Source organism: Centroberyx gerrardi, chromosome 20 (assembly GCF_048128805.1).
Source record: "Centroberyx gerrardi isolate f3 chromosome 20, fCenGer3.hap1.cur.20231027, whole genome shotgun sequence".
Classification (NCBI taxonomy): Eukaryota; Metazoa; Chordata; class Actinopteri; order Beryciformes; family Berycidae; genus Centroberyx; species Centroberyx gerrardi.
This window is the reverse complement of record NC_136016.1, coordinates 8597548-8614910: the sequence shown is the minus strand read 5'-3', so window position 1 is coordinate 8614910 and position 17363 is coordinate 8597548. Positions and strand designations below refer to the sequence as shown.

Sequence of the window (17363 nt, the reverse complement as noted above, 5' to 3'; positions counted from 1 at the left end):
AACATGACTGTCTCTGCCTGAAGCGCCACAAGCAGCTTGCTTGATGCACACTCAAACAAATGAAAGTTGAGCTGAGAATATATTTTTGGACTGTAGTAGAACATTCCTTTAGCAAACAGCGTCGTCCCCGAGAGGCGATATCACCGTGACGTGACCCATCTCAAGTCAGAGGCATTTAATATCTTTTCAGTATGAATGGATTCAGCTCTTCCACATGAGTTGTTCAGGATATTTGAGACCCGGGAGACTGATAAGTAAGAGTAGACCCATGTGTCACAGGGCATCAAGGCAGATTGATCAACCAGTTGCTGTTCCGCAGTGGGATATTTATATAGGAGGAGGAAAATAGCTGGACTGTGCTCGCGCAGCCTGACACTACATGTGTTGCGTTAAGTTCTTCGAAGCCGCTTTGGACTCATTTGACCCCCTCCAAAAGTTTAACAGGCCGGCTGAAACCTAACGCTCACTCTGGGCTTTCTCATTGGACTTTCACACCCAGACAGGTCAGAGTTCAGCTCAACACAGCTCTCCCTGTGCGTCTTCTCTCTCGTCTGCTCGGAAAGCCAAGTTGGCTCAGATATCTCCAGTCAGTGTCAAATCTATCTGGGTTAGTTCATGTTCCACCATATCAGTGTTCCACTTTAAAAAAAAATCTTGGCAGCGTAAAAACTCATTCATGCCAATTGTGTGCTGTTTTGCAGTACAAACTTAGGTGGGGCATAGTGGATAACATTATTCTTTACTTTAGTTGTTCTGATAGTCCACATTGAATAAATGATATTGTATTGCAGAAATTAACTTAACAATATTATTTTGTGTTATGGTTGGCCAGCATAGTATTTTGTTAGAAAATAAAAGCTTTTATTATACTTTTCCTACAGCTATTCTCATTCTCTGTACCTGGTTTAAGGTTGCAGAATTGTAATGTAAAAAGTATGGATGTTTGAATATGTGAACTTTACTGTGTGTTTCTTTGACCACTTTACTGTGGCCCACAGAGTGACATCATCACGTTTCCAAAGTAGAAGGCAACTGACAGCACTAGTCAAACAGTAGAATTTAGATTTCTGTTTTCAGTATGTAGCCACAGTAACTGCTTTGATTGAGTTTGAAGTTGATGAGTATATGAGGAAAAGTCTCAGTGGATTTCCTGTCAGTGTTTTTCACACAGTGTTTTTTATAGACGATCCAAACTGAAATGACAAGAATGACACTTTTTCAGGTTGTCAGTGTTAATTTATTCATCTACTTTGCAACCTGAAAACGATAAAGACTTCTTCTACCTGTTTGTAATTCTGCCAGAGCTAAGCCTCGGCTCATCTGACCCACCCTACAGTACACCGTACTCCGGGACAAGTGTAGATTTCAACTTCTCTGGCTAGGAAGCATGGAGCATTGAGCATTTCAAGGGAACGGGAGCCGATCCCAATTCCCAATTAACATACTACATTGTAAGTACTACGGGAAGCATTGCCCAGTGTGAATAGATTCCATGTCCAGGTGTGTGCTTGCTGCAGTCACTGCCTCCCACCGAGACTTGAAACAGAACAATATGCCTAGCTGCAGATAATCCATCATCCAGTCTGGCGTACAGCATCCTCCCAGATTTCATCTTGCTATCCTGGACGGAGATAAAGGATGAGCAGGGACGTATTTTGGCTAACTAGGCAGACCTGTTAACAGGAAGACGACAGGTCAACTCCTACCTGGGTGGATTTCTAGCAAATTGGCACAACTAAAGTTCTGCTGCTGCCAGTCGTGTTGTCTCCCTCTGTCTGATTTATGTTCCAGAGGCAGGCCTGTGATGTATTTTTAAGTGAAGCGGAGCTACCAGCACATCAAATAGCTCCACATAGACCAGAGTCTTCAGAAGAACCCTGACCATACCAGAACATCACGCACCGATACAAAAGGATAGAAGCTCTTGATTGATGTTCTTGTATTGATTCCGGTTTCATCGAACTCTTTGCTGTCACAATCCTTGGCCTATGTTCATGGACGTGACCTTTAAAGATACTGTCTCTGAAGTAATGACATGGCTGCCACCACCGCCACAGCTGTGTACTGTACATAAAAATACGGGGGCCTATGACGATGGCAGCCGCCTCCCCCCTTTCTCTTTCTAGTGGGGCTTGAGGTTTTGTTGTTTTTTTTTTATACCTTGACTGTGTGCCAGACATGTGCTTCCCATGACAGAGAGGAGTTCCAGGGCCCCGTAAATGAAATCCATCATCGGGACCGTATTAACAGGCCTTCACACAGCTCTGCTCCAGAAGCTCTCAGACTCTGACCTTTGTTGCCAGGCGCACAGGCACCATGCCAGGCATCAAGCGGGGCCCTCACAACAGGAGGCATGGAGGTGTCACACCGCCAGGGGCATAGCGGCACCGGTTTCTCGGACAGCATTAACCTCCTGCTGAGCCAAGGGGAATTTTTGTGGCAGGACTATCCATTTCCCATAGAATAATTATGTGCTGACATCAGGCTGGTGTGACAGTAAATGAGTCCAGTGTACAAGGTGGGGGTAGAGAGACACACACACAGAGAGAGAGAGAGACAGAGAGAGAGAGAGAGGGAGAGAGCACAAAAGAGCTATTGACCAGTAGAGGGAGCATGGCACTTTTACCAGCCACAGTGTTAAACAGCTTGATTATGACCCCAAATCAGCCCTGCTCTTAAAAAACAGCGTTCACCAATAAATCCCGCCATGAACAACTCTGGACACTGCTACCTTTTGACGCCGTTCAAGCGGACCCCCTGCCCCGTTTGTGGGGACTCGTATTACCATGATGTCACTCGCAGGTTTCTGCGTTTCCTTGTGTAACCCCTCAGGCTGTTGACATAGCGTCCCCTAACTGGGTCAGATGTTTACCGTGGAGGCAGGCCAAGATTACCAGCCACTTTTCACCTTTGCTCTGTAATCTCTGTGAACCCTGCTCCACGGCTGGAGAACAAATAACGGGGGAAGAAGGCGAAGCTGATGGAGTAGAGAAGATTTGCGAGAGAGATGAGGAAGGGCGGCGGAGTTCATTGTTTTGTCAGCAAGGTCATTCATGAGAGGGCGTCCGCCTGATGGGCCTTGTTCCCAAAGCATCATTCATCATTCTATTCCCAATCATGATTCTGTTTGAATTAGCATAATTTGCTCGCTCTGATTGGGGATAAATTGAGTTCGTGGTGTGCATGTCAATCAGCCATTATTAAATGAATAATAGCCATGACACATTTTCAAGAACATATCAAGCAAGTTTTCTTCCATTGTTTGATGTCAGAACCAACAGTTGGCTGAGACGCTTTGCTGGATCGCGTCTCCGGCCCAGTCAGCGCTCTGATTAAAGACATACCCTAAATCTGAATAAGAATGGCTGTGGATAGAAGCTGTTGATGCAGAAGAAATGATGTATGGTGATCATCTTATTAGATCCGCTTCATCAATAACACACTTCCATATGGCACCGGGGAAAGACTCATGTTTTCTTCTTCATTGTTCCTGTTACCTCACAGACAGTTCAGCTTGACGCAGGCCAAATCATACTTATCACACTTAATGCTCTGATTGATTCCATGCTCTTGTTTCAGGCCCATTTCTTTCCCAAGGTCTGAGCTGTAACTAAGCACAGTGTCCTCCCTCTGTCAAACAATGCTGGCATCGTCTCAAGTGCGTCCCCCACGCACTTGTTTTCGTAATGTTCTGGGGTTTTTGCATGTCAAAGAGTCTCCTTCAAGACGCCAAAGGCGTTGTTCTTCATTTTTAATCAGACATATTTTCAAGAGTGGAGAGAGTTGCTGTCAAAGTGACTCCGGAGTGTGTCATTGTGTGCCTTTCCGCCGCCAGCCATTGGGCAAGGATGTTGTGATTAGTTCTCTCTACCTGTATGTGCATGCATGTGTAGTCTATATATCCCATCTCAAGGGGGGCTTCTGCACACGAGGGGGGGGGGGGGGGGGGGGGGGCATGCCCTCATCAACTGTGGAGATGAAAAGAACAGCATGCCATTTGTGGTGAAAAAGCAAAGACTGTTATGAATACATTATTTCACAGTTGCCTGTCAGGGAGTGAATTGCTGTTGGTTGCAAAAAAGCAGGCTCTGGGGTTTAATAAAGCTGTACAGTTGTTGCTTTGTTTTGGAGCAACAGGGTAAGGAGGGGAGAGAGGAGGGCTAGAGCTATGAGAAGGCAGTAAGAAAAGACATATGGGAGACATCTTGGGATGACCGTGGCCTTGAGGCTAAAACAGCCGACCAGTAAGGGGAAGGTCATCAGTTCCCTGGGACCAACAGCTCCTAGAGTGGAGGAATGCGTTCGTTTTAGAAGGCTGACAGGCCCAGCCAGTGATTCACCATGAGAATCCATGAGGAAGTGCTGGTGTGTAAACTGACTGCTGGTGTGAAGATGCTACTACTGCTGTAAGCCTGTGAACAATGTCATTAACCAGTGATACAGTGCAAAGGTATATTACCGTGTGTAATGTATATGTCGAAATCAGAAACAACACAGCAAAATGTACAAAATTCCCAGTTGCGTGAAGAAGAATGGCCAATACAGAGTCGATTGTATTGTATTCTTAACAAGGCTTCCAAAGGATGCTGAACTTTATACTTTATTCATTCATAATTCTGCATCACATTTCAGCCACACAAACAAAGACACACACACACACCGTCTGATTTCCACGTACGCAGGCATACAATGACCCCCCAACCCCCCACCTAGCATTGACTTTATTGAGGCAATATAAATGGCACAAGCTCTCCTTGTGTACACTGGAGCATAAAGGGAGCTGATCATGGCCAGAGCTTGGCTTTATTAAGACCTCTGTTTACACTCTCCTTTATTGAACATATAAATAAGGCTTCAGGTCCTGGTGCCACTTTTACCGCTCCCTTAATGCTTCTAGTGGCTCTTATAACTTTCTAACTAACAAAGGCCACTTACACACTCCGCGCACCGCAGCCCCCGCTACTCTCCAACTTTAACAAATGTCTCTCCCAAGCACGTGGAAAAGGAACGAGGCTGCAGACTATTTCCACTAATATAATGCCATTTATAAGTGGGAATTAAACCTCCTAGCGCACCACATTAACAAAATGGTCATTCACAACTAGACTTTGAAGTCAGAGCACCAAATCCTGCACGGTTGTGAACCTCATCTTCAAAGCCGATGCGAGGCTCGCCACAGAAAAAGGTGATGGCCATTCCATCTGTGTGCGTTCGCCTCGCTCATAAACCGGCTGACCTCAATGTGGACTTGACCTCGCTCCGTCAAATGAGAAACTTCTCTCTATTTTTCTTCTCATCCGTTTGGACAGTTTTGCCCCTGTGTGTGTTTATTGCAACCCCGCTTTTCTCAGAGGTTGTCATGCATTCCCTTACTCAGCACACCCCGCCTCCTCCCTCCTCCCTCCTCCTCTAGACAGTGCAACTTTTCTAGGACTAATGAGCGTAGGATGTTCCTCCCGCTGTTGTGTGTGTGATGCCGTCCCGTCCTCGCCAGGCGCCTGCTTCTCATCATCGGGCCGGAGCTGGATGAAGACTGCTGAGCTGGTCACCTCTGGCTCTGTGCTATCAGCTGGAGCGGCTGCAGTGATGAACTCCAGAGTGGAGGTTTACTCAGAGCAGAAACCAGAACAAAGCTCAGCTGGGGAGCTCAGTGCCTGGTCTGGGTTATTAATGCTGGATAATAAGCAGACTCAGCAATTTAGCTGGGTGACTCATGGATGGAGAGGGAGAGGACGCAGCCTTGAAGCTGGGGGTAATAGTAACAGTGGAAGCATCTCTGACGAGTGTATGGATGTGTGTGTGTTTTGCGTTTGCGTCTGTGTTTGAAATGAAATACAGAGTTAAGAACGAATAAAGTTTGAAGTTCAAAACATCGCTTAACTTGCGCCAAGACCACACACACAAACTATTCACAAGTCCACTGGCATCAGACTCAAACAAAAAAAAAAACTGTTTTCCTGCTGTTTCGAAACGGTTGATGGAGCTTCAGTGGAGGGAAAAAAAACACAAGCAAACATTTGATTTAGGATGTTTGCACTGAAACAAATGGTGCTAACAACCCCCACTGTTTTGGTAAGAGACCTAAGCTCCAAAATAGCTTCCCCGCCGAGGGGAGCTGATTACTGCAGGAGCCCTGTTAGCAAGGTCCTCAAGTGGCTCAGTATTGGATTCCGAGCCTCTCTGTGTTCATGATCGACTTTTCAGAGAGAGATTGCAGCCTCTGTCACAGTTATAAGTGGTGTGGTACCTGGGGTAGTGGTCGTTCTTTTTGCTGCCACTTCGCCTCCGGGCGGTACGCTAGGGCACGTCGGTATTGGATTCGGGGGCGAGTATATTCTTGAATGACTGGCACCGCGGCAGAGCTCCGAGGAACGCCGGCCGTTTGGAGGCTCAGTTAACACCCTGTCAGAACACTGCACTTGGAGAGAGGGGAGATAAAAGCATGCTGGGAACAATGCCCCAAAGCTAAGTCTAATCCCCGCACTGCAGCCTGGACACTGGGCCTGTGGTAGGAGTTATCGCACCAACAACAGCAACCCAAGCTCCCCTTTACTCGCAACTCTCCACTCCTGAAGAATTATGGGAGAATTATGCAAATGAGCGGCAACAGCTTGAGTGGCAAGGGGGTGGTTACGGTCTCCACAGAGGCTGACGTTTCTCGTTCCTTGATCTCTGAGAGCGTTGATTAGTGGCATTGTATTCCTGGCTGTATGGCAGCGGAGACGGGCTCCGCTGGACTGACAGCCTATAAATAGGAAGTGAGCAGATGTTCAGGATGGGCGAGGATATATCATGTATTGGAGATGGCATTTTATTTTGTCAGCGTGGATAATTGTTAGTTATGAAGGATAAAACATACAAAGTGTATTATTTGTATGCTGTGGCACAGTAAAGCCATCAAATGCAAGTACTGTGATTATGTTTAAGTGACACGTTCTATTATGGGGCTGCTGTGGTGTCAGGTTGCGTTGGGCTGTTGTTAACAAGTAGCAGGCTCAGGCCTTTTTAATGGGGGGGATGAATACATTATCCGAGTCGTCTGTGGAAATTCAGCTCAGAAATGTTCCCATCTTTATCGTTTGTGTCTACAAAGAAGGACATGGACTGGCTTGAGAGATGCTCTGAGAATTTGAATGAAGGAGGATGACTTTGAAGTGTCATATGCATTCTCACATAGCATTTATTTTGTCTTTCACAGGAAACGTTTTGAGCACGACTGTTCGACACAGACCAACAGCAAGGCAGAAACACTATGGGACTACAGTACCTTTCCTATTGGTCGGACAAGACTGGAAACCGCTCAGCCTACTCAAATCCCAGGTGAAGAACAATAAAGAGCACAAAATGATTATGAATAAATTCAGTCTAATCACATTTTTGTATTAGGGGAATCGCTGTTAATATATTGAATCACGCTCCCATCTGTCAGTACCAAGAATCGGCTCCGCTCTAGTGTGTAGGACAGTATGCAGCCAGGCAGAAATAGCAGTCTTTGCCTCCGAGCCGTGGTTTCTGAGGGCTAATCAAAGTGTTCAATTCAGTACATTTCAAACATGGGAAGCTGTACAATCTGAACATGTGTTCTGCATCTTAGGAAGGAGAGACAGGGAAACACTGTGCGGCCCTCTGGAATGTTAATGAAATGTTTGAAATCTGGGATCCTTGGCTCTGCGTGGTGTAATAGCACCAGACGTTGAAAAAAAAAAAGATGTATATGGCTGCCAGGCATACTTAAAAACACAGCTTGGATTTCCGAGTTCTATTATTGAGTCTATTCATTGGTGAATTAGTTTTCCTGGCTTAACCAAACACACAAGGTGTGTGTTTCTTTGGGATACGGTTAGCTGGAAAAAAAAACAACAACTCAGATTCAAATCCGACAGAGTATTCACAATGCAGGTGGAATTTTGTTAGAAATAGGCAATATGTGGATACATTTCTGCCCTGATAACAAGCCAAAACATGCAGTGTAGCATCTTTTTTTTCCTCAAAGCTGTAAATGGCAGGGTGTACATGTGTTCGGGGGATGTAGCATCCATGTCCAAAGCTGTTCCAATTGAAATGAGTAGGAAGTTTAGCCCAACATGGCTTGTGCAATGATATTGCCTCAAACCTTAAGTGTTCTGCTTCCATATCCCCTTATGATCCACTAGACATTCTGCTCCACGGGGGGTGATGGATGACTTAACCCAGAGCAGTGCTCTTTGCCAGAGTTGACCCAGATATGTGTATATGTGTGTGTGTGTGTGTGTGTGTGTGTTTGTGTGTCTTTGTGTGTGCGTGTCTGCTCATTGATATGGGAAATATGAGACAGAGGATCTGCGTTTTCGTGTTTCTGCGTCTGAGTGTGGGTGTGCCCATGTGCAACAGACAGGAGAGGAGTGAGATAGAAGATGAGTGGTGGTATATGTGTGTGTGCGTGTGTGTGATAGTGTGTGTGTGTGGGCCGATGTGCACATGTGCAGCCGTGTTTGTTGCAGAGCACAATAGGCAGAGATGATGTATGACTCTGTGCCACTTCCTCTGACTGTAACAGAGACACATGGCCGCTCACTTTGTTGTAACTCAGGGGTGCTGAGACTTGTGGCTTTCTGTAGGATTAATGTCAAATGGAATAGAACCATAAAGCTAATCCTCTCAGCTCTTGTTCTAAGATACAAAGTGGCTTCATAAGGATTTCTGACTGCTCTCATCAATTGAAAACAGTCGCCGGCACACGTTTTCTTTTGGTGCTGGGTGGCTTAGTCAAAGTTTTGTCAGTAGTGGAATAAAGGTTTTTGAGAACCATTTGATGTGGGGTTTTTTTTATTTTATTGTCACAGCACACAGTGCAGGATTTGATTTTTTAATTTAACCAAGACTACTTGCTATATTTGAACAGCAACCAGAGATGATATTTAACATCTTTCTACAATCAAAAGGCTGTCTGCTTGACTCCAGAACTAATCTTTTTCATCTCCTCTCCTGTCTGTTGTGTCTTCAGGGTCACCCTGCATCACTGAAGTTCCTGATTGAAGCGGAAGGTGAGCAGCTGCTCTTGGCACTGGAGAAAAATGAGTAAGTGTCCCCTCCATTCCAACTTGGCTTAGCTTTGAATTCAGTGCTTTCTGGAGTACAAATGGGTGACATATGCGGTGCCCAGGGGCTACAACTGGGGTTGCAGCCAAGCTGTGTGTCACACAAACCAGCCAGCAAAGGGAGGAACTCCTCTCTCACACTGCTCGTGTGGGCATGGCACCGCTCTGTGTGCTTTGGTCTTTCGTCTGCTGAAACAAAGACTTGAAAGACAAAAGTTCCTGAATACGTCAGCCAAACATTGATGAAAACCGACATCTCCCTCCTTATTCTCCCTCTATCTTTTCATTTGATCTATCGGCGTAACACAGGGGAGAAGGGAGGCTTCGTTTGAACACAGAACACACTCCGCGCTCCGTGCATTAAGATATTGTCAACAGAGTGTCAGTCAAGGGACCAGCAAGCAGGGGAACATCATTTGAAAGAGATCACATTATCAGGATAGGTGCAGTTTGACAGAGACGGGTCCCAGGCATTTGTTTGAATGAATATTTGTCATTCTTGCATTCTTACGCAAGGGCTCGGCATGGACGGCCACGGTCTCAGACAGCCTCTGAGTCTTGGCTGGTGAGAAGAATGGGATGTGATTGATGGAGCAATATGTTTTCCATCCAGCTTTGCTGCCACACATGAGCAACCAGGAACAAGCGGAGCTGTCTGTGTGATAGAGAAGGAGGGAGAGGGGAGCTAAGAGAGAGAGAGAGAGAGAGGGAGCGACAGAGAGGGGGATTCAGCCTTGAACCTCGCTCGTTTTTCAGACTAAATATATGTAAATTCCACCTGCAGACTGCCGGTCAAACCTTTCGACACCAGCAACCGCAATTTTATGGCTTACCTGCATTGAAAATATTTTGGTGGGAACTCATACTCAGGCTTTATGTCGAATAACATTCCTGTTTTGCACAGGTGTGGATTTTGTACCCGGCAGACCGGTCAAAGCCAGCTTGCAGACTGTCAGATTTTCACCAGCCTCATTTATAGTAGGGAATTACACTCTCCTTCAGTAAAAACATTCGATTTCAAAAAAGGGAACTTAAGTTTTCCCCCATGATCAGCTGGAGTGGAAAAAAGCCGCACATTCCCATGCATCACCCACATGATCCCCGTCCAAGATGGCTGTCATCGTTGTCCAATACCATTAAATGTAAAGTCCACAGTTGAGTCGAACCCCGGGCCAAGAGGAACAAACAGAGACGATGGAGAAGTTCAATCTAGGACTTTCTAATGAGCTTGAGCATGATGGAAAGACTTTAATAAAACAAACCTCCAAACATTCCAAATGCCAATCTGACAGAATTTACTCTCAACGGTTGCAGCGGGTCTGGCCTAATTACTGGCACTGACACGTGTGATGTTGGGAAGGGTTGAATTTTCATCATTTGTGGATTCTCACACCATTCAACGATATAAGTTGGCCGAGTCAAAATACGACATCGGAAAGCGGGTATAAGATTGGTGTAACGATCACGTCAAAATAAAAGCTACTTTATGGTATTCATGTTTGACATGACAAATCACAACTATCACGTGGATTGGAAGGGGTCATATAGTGCCGAGTGAGTGTTTTGGTCTGCGGATCAATATGCCAGAGCCAGATCTGAACCTGTGCTGACATGAAGTGAAGGTTCCTGTCTGAGGTTGCTGGCAGACTGGCTCTGCGCCGCTGATGAAATCCAGTTGTTCAAACACAACCAGCGTCTGGAGAGGAGGAGACATATGGCCCAGAATGAAATGATTTGAATTAAAACCCGCAGATTTATTGCTGTTTTCTCTTTGTTAATAAATATTTCTGGCAACAAAACACGAGAGAGGCGTGCTGCACAGCTGAACATGACCGTTGCGATTTGATTGAGAGGTGAACATGTTCACAGACGGGCTCTGTGGGTCTGAACTGCTATTACCCCTGTAGGTGCAGCTGAGGTCGCCTAGGCAGTTTGAGGTACATGGAAATTTTATTAACAATATTCTAAACTGCCTTTTTAAAATGACATAGTTCTCTTTTCCAAACAATGAGACCATTGTCTATTTGTTGCAGAACTTCACTCCTCCTCCTTTAACTTATATTTATCACTGGATGGCTGAACGGTTCTCCATAAACACAGTGTTGTAGGCCAGATTAATATAAACAGATAATCTGCGTATTTGAAACACATCTCAGACTGAACAATATGTCAAATACACTTTGGTTTGGTTGCTGAATTCTTTTGAGGTTTAGAAGTTTGTCTGAAAGTGTGGAGTTTGACTCCTTGCTTGAGTCCTAATGAAAACCAGAGCAGGGCCAGAAAACCAAAAGGGAAGCCCAGTGAACAACTATACACACACACACAGAGAGAGTACACACATTACCGATGTGCCAATGTGATGTGTACACTGAGGATTTTGGGTGTACTGTCATTTGTGCACATTTTTATGAAAAACCTTGTCTTCTTTATCCTTCTTATTATATAGTATCTATGGTGGAAATATGATATTTTTTCCTTTTTTCCTTTTCATGTCTTTCTGCTTGCCTTTAAATACTGCACGCCTGTAAATCAGTTTTGTTTATGACAACTGTGCATTAAGATTGAATTGGCAGCTTGCCTGTTGGACATTAGTCAGATAGAAACTTTGCTAGTATGAAATCACTGAAAGGTTTTTTTTATTTCACGTTTTATGTCAAAAGTTAGGGTTAGGTTTCTTTATGAAGTACCACTGAGACGCAACTCACCATATGCATCGCTCATCTTTGTGGCCAAACTAGACTGTGAATGAAGGCATGATGGGCAGATCCTGGAAATTCCACGCATTGTCATGTCTACATCACACACTAGGTGACCGTTCATGCAGTGTCTTCCTATAAATTTGTTCTTGTGCACTTGGTGCCCTGATGGTGACACGTGTAGAGTCACTGATGGCACTGATGACATTTGGAAAGCCTGCAAAACGATGGTAACTGCCCATCCATCCATGGTAATATATACATATTCTTTGGTGTGTCTGCTCATTGGCATTAAGAACTGCGGCAGGCAGGCGGGAGACAGAGGTCTGAGATATTCCCACAACATCCCCGGACACCCTCTGAAAGCCGCCCGTCATCGAGATGGAAAGGGCGCACGTTGCCTTGAGCAACACAGAGGATGGGATGTCAGCTGTGCGATCTGGCTCTCTAAATCATTGTTCAAAAGATGGCACAGTTCAAAGTTTCAGGCCCTATCCATGCGGAAACGCTGGACGCATCGGGCGTTTGTTAAAGCAAGCGCTTGTCAACGAATCCTCGCCCCTCTCTGTGCTTCCTAGTAGCGGCGCCGTCTCTTTTGATGATTCCTTACAAGCCCAAATGGCAGGACACATCTCAGTCGTCATATTGCTTTAAATAAGATTACAGTTGTTTAGAGACAAATCAACATCATTGCATAGCCTAATTCATTTGCTTCAAGTTTTGGTGACTCATTCTTTGATGTCTTTGGCGTTTATTAGTATACAGATTTCTTGTTTTATATCATGAAACTGGTGGGAGTGCTAGACATATTGTAGAGTTTCAGATGCGTAGAGAAAGGCACGTACAGATGGACTTCATTAGACTCATAATCCTTGTATCATAATGTGAAGGACATGCCTCGATTTACATATTCATCACCTCAAGTGCGCATCACACAAGAAGCTGCTTATCCCTGCATGTAATTTCAAGGTTGAAATTGTCACAGTCGGGGGTGCATGGAAAAAGTGTGCCTTTCCTAAATAACAATTTACTCACAGGCTAGAAAAGACCACACGCTTTACAATACCTGGCTTTTAGCAGTATAGCAGTTTTTTTTATTTTGAATCATTTGCTACTAAAAGTATTCTGTGGCATAGAGTTGGACGAGCATTTATGCAGGAATACCCATAGTCACAAATGCCCTGAAGTGCATCTTGAAATTACAATATTCTTCTATAATAAGTTCATTGATGCCAAAGTTCAAAGCCAAATATTTAAATCTTACAATCCAGCTCTGTGTCTGGGGTTGTTGTCAAGGATTACAGGTATTTGAGCTGATCCTATTGAAGCCGGTTCCAAGTGCTATGCTTTCACAGACCATATCATAACACTGTGGCATATCAAACTGCCTCATTGCACCATAGGCGTGTGTGGAAACATCCTTCAGGCACGCAGAGCCTGCACAGATCGGGTCTAGCGGCTGTTGAGCTGTTGAGCATTCACCAGTGGGTGTAGAACCATTCCAGGCCAAGCTGTTCCTAGCAGCTCCTGCTGCTTTGTGGCCAAGGATGTGAGGCTCTAAAGGTTCGGTTTGGCCTCAGAGCCTCCAGGCGCATCAGCAGAGTAACCGCCCGTAGCCTCTCCAGACGAGTCCCAAGCCGGGCAGGCAGCATGCTCTCCATCCGTGTTTCCCTTTCTAATGGACTGCAGGATCGTTGAGAGGAGGCCTGGGGCTCGTCAGCAGGGTGGAGGCTGTTCTTGGATACCTGCACTGGGGGTTTCACCCTGCTCATCATGTTCTTTAGCCTTGAGCATAAGGGGCTTGGGGGGTTGGCTATCCATCTTCTGGGGTCATCCGTGCAAGAAGACACACACACATACACACAAAGGCACTCACACACACGCATGTGCACACACTTTGATCTGCCCTTCTCCCTGGACAGAGTGCAGGCAGAGGATGTGCTTCCTGAGGGGCAGGCGTGGCTTGGCCTGGATGAGCTACTAACTTCATCTATCTCTCTGGTGTTTGTAAGAATAATATAATGGAGCCTGGACAGGATCCAGACGCACTCAGTTCATCCCAGTTCGCGTATTGTGTTTTTTAGGGCTGTTATTTGACTCCGTATCTCTGGTGCGAGCCTGCGCAGGCCTGGCTGGTGCCGGCCTGTGACCTGTTGCTTCTCTCAATGAAGACATCCTCGTGTCTCACTGGAAACGTGGACAGGAAACAGGCTCTGTCAGGGCTGGGGGAACTGAGCAAACAGAAGGCCAAAGACAGCACACAAATAACCGTCCCTGTCTGGAAGAAAGACGTCTTTGTGACCTCCTTTGTGGAGTTATTGTCCTCGGCTGCTGAGCCACACACAGATTGTTTAAAGAACGTCAAACCTGAAGACACCCATGTGTATCAAATCCTTCCCCTAGTCATTAAGCCTGGAGTAAGACAAGGAGTGTATAAAATCCTTCCCCAAGTCATTAAGTCAGAAATAAAACAAGGAGACGAAGAGTTTTTTTTTTTTTCATCAGGGCTCCAGTGCTTAGTCAAGTTGATCACTATTATAATGGCTTTCACATTTGAGTCCTCGCCCTATCAAAACCCAGTAGCTGCCATTTCTCTTGAGTGGCACTAGACTCCAATTCTCCGGTGATTAACGGAATGAAAATAAGAACTACCTCCTCTTAAGATCCCATTAAATACTCGGTTCCCATGGTTACCAGCTGGCCCAGCGCTCCTTCATCCCCTCGTTGTTGAATTGGAAGCAAGGAGGAGGTGGATAAAGAAGAGGAAGAATGTGAGGGAGGAGGGAGGATAGGAGGGAAGTCCGGGAAGAAAAAAGTGAGAGGAAGGTGGCAGAGAAAGAGACGGTGGTGTGAGGTTTCCATCCGCTGAGGCATCGAGGCTTGTGATGTGCGCTCTCCCTGCCACGCTCCCGTAATCACTGTGGAGACGACACGTAATTACATCTTTGCTCCCGCTGATGGAGATGTGGATCTTTATCTGTCAGCCGGGGTAGGGGACTGAAACCAGCTTGGCACGTTATCAGCTTGCCCACTGACCTATTAACCAAGGGCTCCCACGGAGAGAAACACACAGGGACAGGTAATAGATAGTGGGTGAGCGAGCCACTGACAGGCAGGGAGGTCTCGCTTATGCATCATAGTAAATGGGGTTTTGTGGAAACGACGGAAACAGCCCAGTCCGCTCATTCATGGTCAGCGCACACACACACCCACACACAAACAAAATATGCACACTCACAAACACGCACACTTGGATATATGCATGCACATACGCTGCTTTATTCTCTCTCCTTTGCACACACAAACATGCACACAAACGTCCTTTCATCAGCAAAATTTAAACACACACACCTTATTCTAAAATTCATTCAGAACCACCACAGAACCTTATTACCCAGGGAAGGATGCACTGAGGTTAACTCTAGCCTTTGTACCTTTCTTGTTACCCTTCCGGCTGCAAGGCCATGATACACTGTGATTCATTAGTTTCAAAGACGAGCCTTGGAAACTGGGCTCATCTCTGTCCAGAGCCCGCTCCTTTTAACTACCTCCTTCAAAACGGAATTTTTTGGAAGGAGCTTTCCTCTTTTGAATTACCTTCTGAGGAGCTCCAATTATTTCCCAGCTTAGAGCAGTAATTAATAAGGCGGACTCGCTGCTCGACATTCCTAATTAATTAGGAGGCACCCAGTAACACTGGAAAGCCCTTGGAACGGCTCGCCCCTTCCTTCAGGATGGAGAACAGAAAGATCTCATCCATGCTGTCCTCCAAAGTTCTGTTTTTTATGTGTGCGTGTGTGTGTGTGTGTGTGTGTAGTGTGTTTGTACTGATTTCTAGATGGCTTCCATCCCATCCTAACCCTCAAGCTTATCACAAATCCCAAACACAAGTCTCCCCCTCCCCCCACACCTCTCACCCTGATGCTTCTCTCTCTACCTCTCCAACCTCCTCACCCATCCCTTTCTCTCTGAGCCTCCAGGTTACACTGCAAACATCTCAATAAGTCATTTAATCTAGTATATAGTCTTAAAATCTTACTTTTTGAATCAAGTGATATTATTTTGACATGAGTGGAGCGATCTGCTATATTTCAAGATGTTGCCACTTGTTTGTTCATTCATCAGATTCTTGAAACAAGTGAAACTTTATCGGAAAAGGTAAATCATCTCACCTCAATGATACATTTTTTTACTTGTTTTAAGGGAAAAATAAAGACTGAATATGAGACGAAATGACTTGTTAAAATGGACATTTTGTGCAGTGATAGGGGGCTTCCCCTCTCCACTCTGAGCCCTTTTCCAGACGGGCCACTGGGGTCTCAGGACTCCAGCTGTTAAATCCATTCCACAGCACCTCCACCCCCCCACCTCCACCCCCCCCCCCCCCACCACAAAAGCGCTTACACAGCCAACTGGAACCTACTGTAAGCAGCGGCTCCTCTGCGGCTGCCGCTGGGTGCTGGTTTCTCTCTGGGGGACGAGCCATTGCTCAGTATTTACCTTCAGTAAACGGCTTATGGAGGGTCCTCTATCCCCTTGTGATAGAGGTTGCTATTGTGGCTGGATTTCTCCTAAAGGGGCGCTATCACATGGAACTAAAGTTTCCTCTATTTATGTACATAGATGATCAAAGATGTTTAACAAAGACATTCTCAAAGTTTGCTTGTGTTAAAGTTATTGCATTTTCAAAAATCCATCCTTTTTGAAAGGCAGTTTCAGACTCACTCCAGTCAACGCATCACAAACTGGGCTTGGTCTTGATTGGCTCACCTCACTAAACTATTAAAATCAAATCATACTAATGGGGCCAGTTTGCATAATTTGAACTGCAGAAATTGGGGAGTTAGGTGCCTTGCTCAAGAGCACCTTGATGATAGTTGAGGAGGGAGGGGAGAACGTGTTTTGTTTTCACAGCTGGGATCCAAACTTGCCTCTCTAACCATTAGTCTGCCTCTGACCCCATAGAAACCACAGAGCCGGAGATTTACTGGGTGCTGCTGTGTTGGTAGTGCTCATGAAGTGAGAGGCCAGTGGACTGTTTTTCTCCCTCGAAAGACATGCAATAGGACCAGACAACAAACAGACAGGCAGACAGCCCCCACCCTGTTGTTTTCCATCTCTTGCATATGAGTCATCTTTCAAGAGCCCTTTCTTGCATTATTATGAACCTGGTGTGCATCATCAGACTCAAGCTATTTGTTTTGTAGGACCATTTCAGAGGAAATGCAGACCTTAAACATAACGCAATTTAATTCACTGGTAAATGCCATGCTGTCATTTTAAACAGAATAAGATCATTTGGTAATAAAAGTTATGAACAGACAGGAAGATTAGACCATGTATTTTTTTTATTTTTTTTTAGACCTTTCAGTAACGTTTTTCCTTTGTAACATTTAATGGAGTGTATCTGCGAGAACAAGTTATCGCAAGAATGTTCAACATATTCCAAAAGGTTGATAAAGTATGAGCGCATATTATTTCCTTTTTTGTTCCAGCTCTCCATCCATCTTGTGAATGCATTTAGAAAATTATTCTCCTTGAATATGAGCAATACCTCGTTTTTATCCCAGTGTGTCTGCCCTTGATTCAT

The 17363-nt window shown here is 45.3% G+C and overlaps 1 protein-coding gene across 1 annotated transcript in view; it reads left to right on the top strand.

The window, feature by feature from the left end:
• Positions 1-17363, top strand: part of adam12a (ADAM metallopeptidase domain 12a) — a 61955-nt gene that overhangs the window by 1925 nt on the left and 42667 nt on the right. The window contains exons 2-3 of the mRNA XM_071907766.2: positions 7199-7320; positions 8984-9057. Of these exons, the coding sequence (XP_071763867.2) occupies positions 7199-7320; positions 8984-9057 (196 nt within the window). The remainder of the gene's footprint in view (positions 1-7198; positions 7321-8983; positions 9058-17363) is intronic.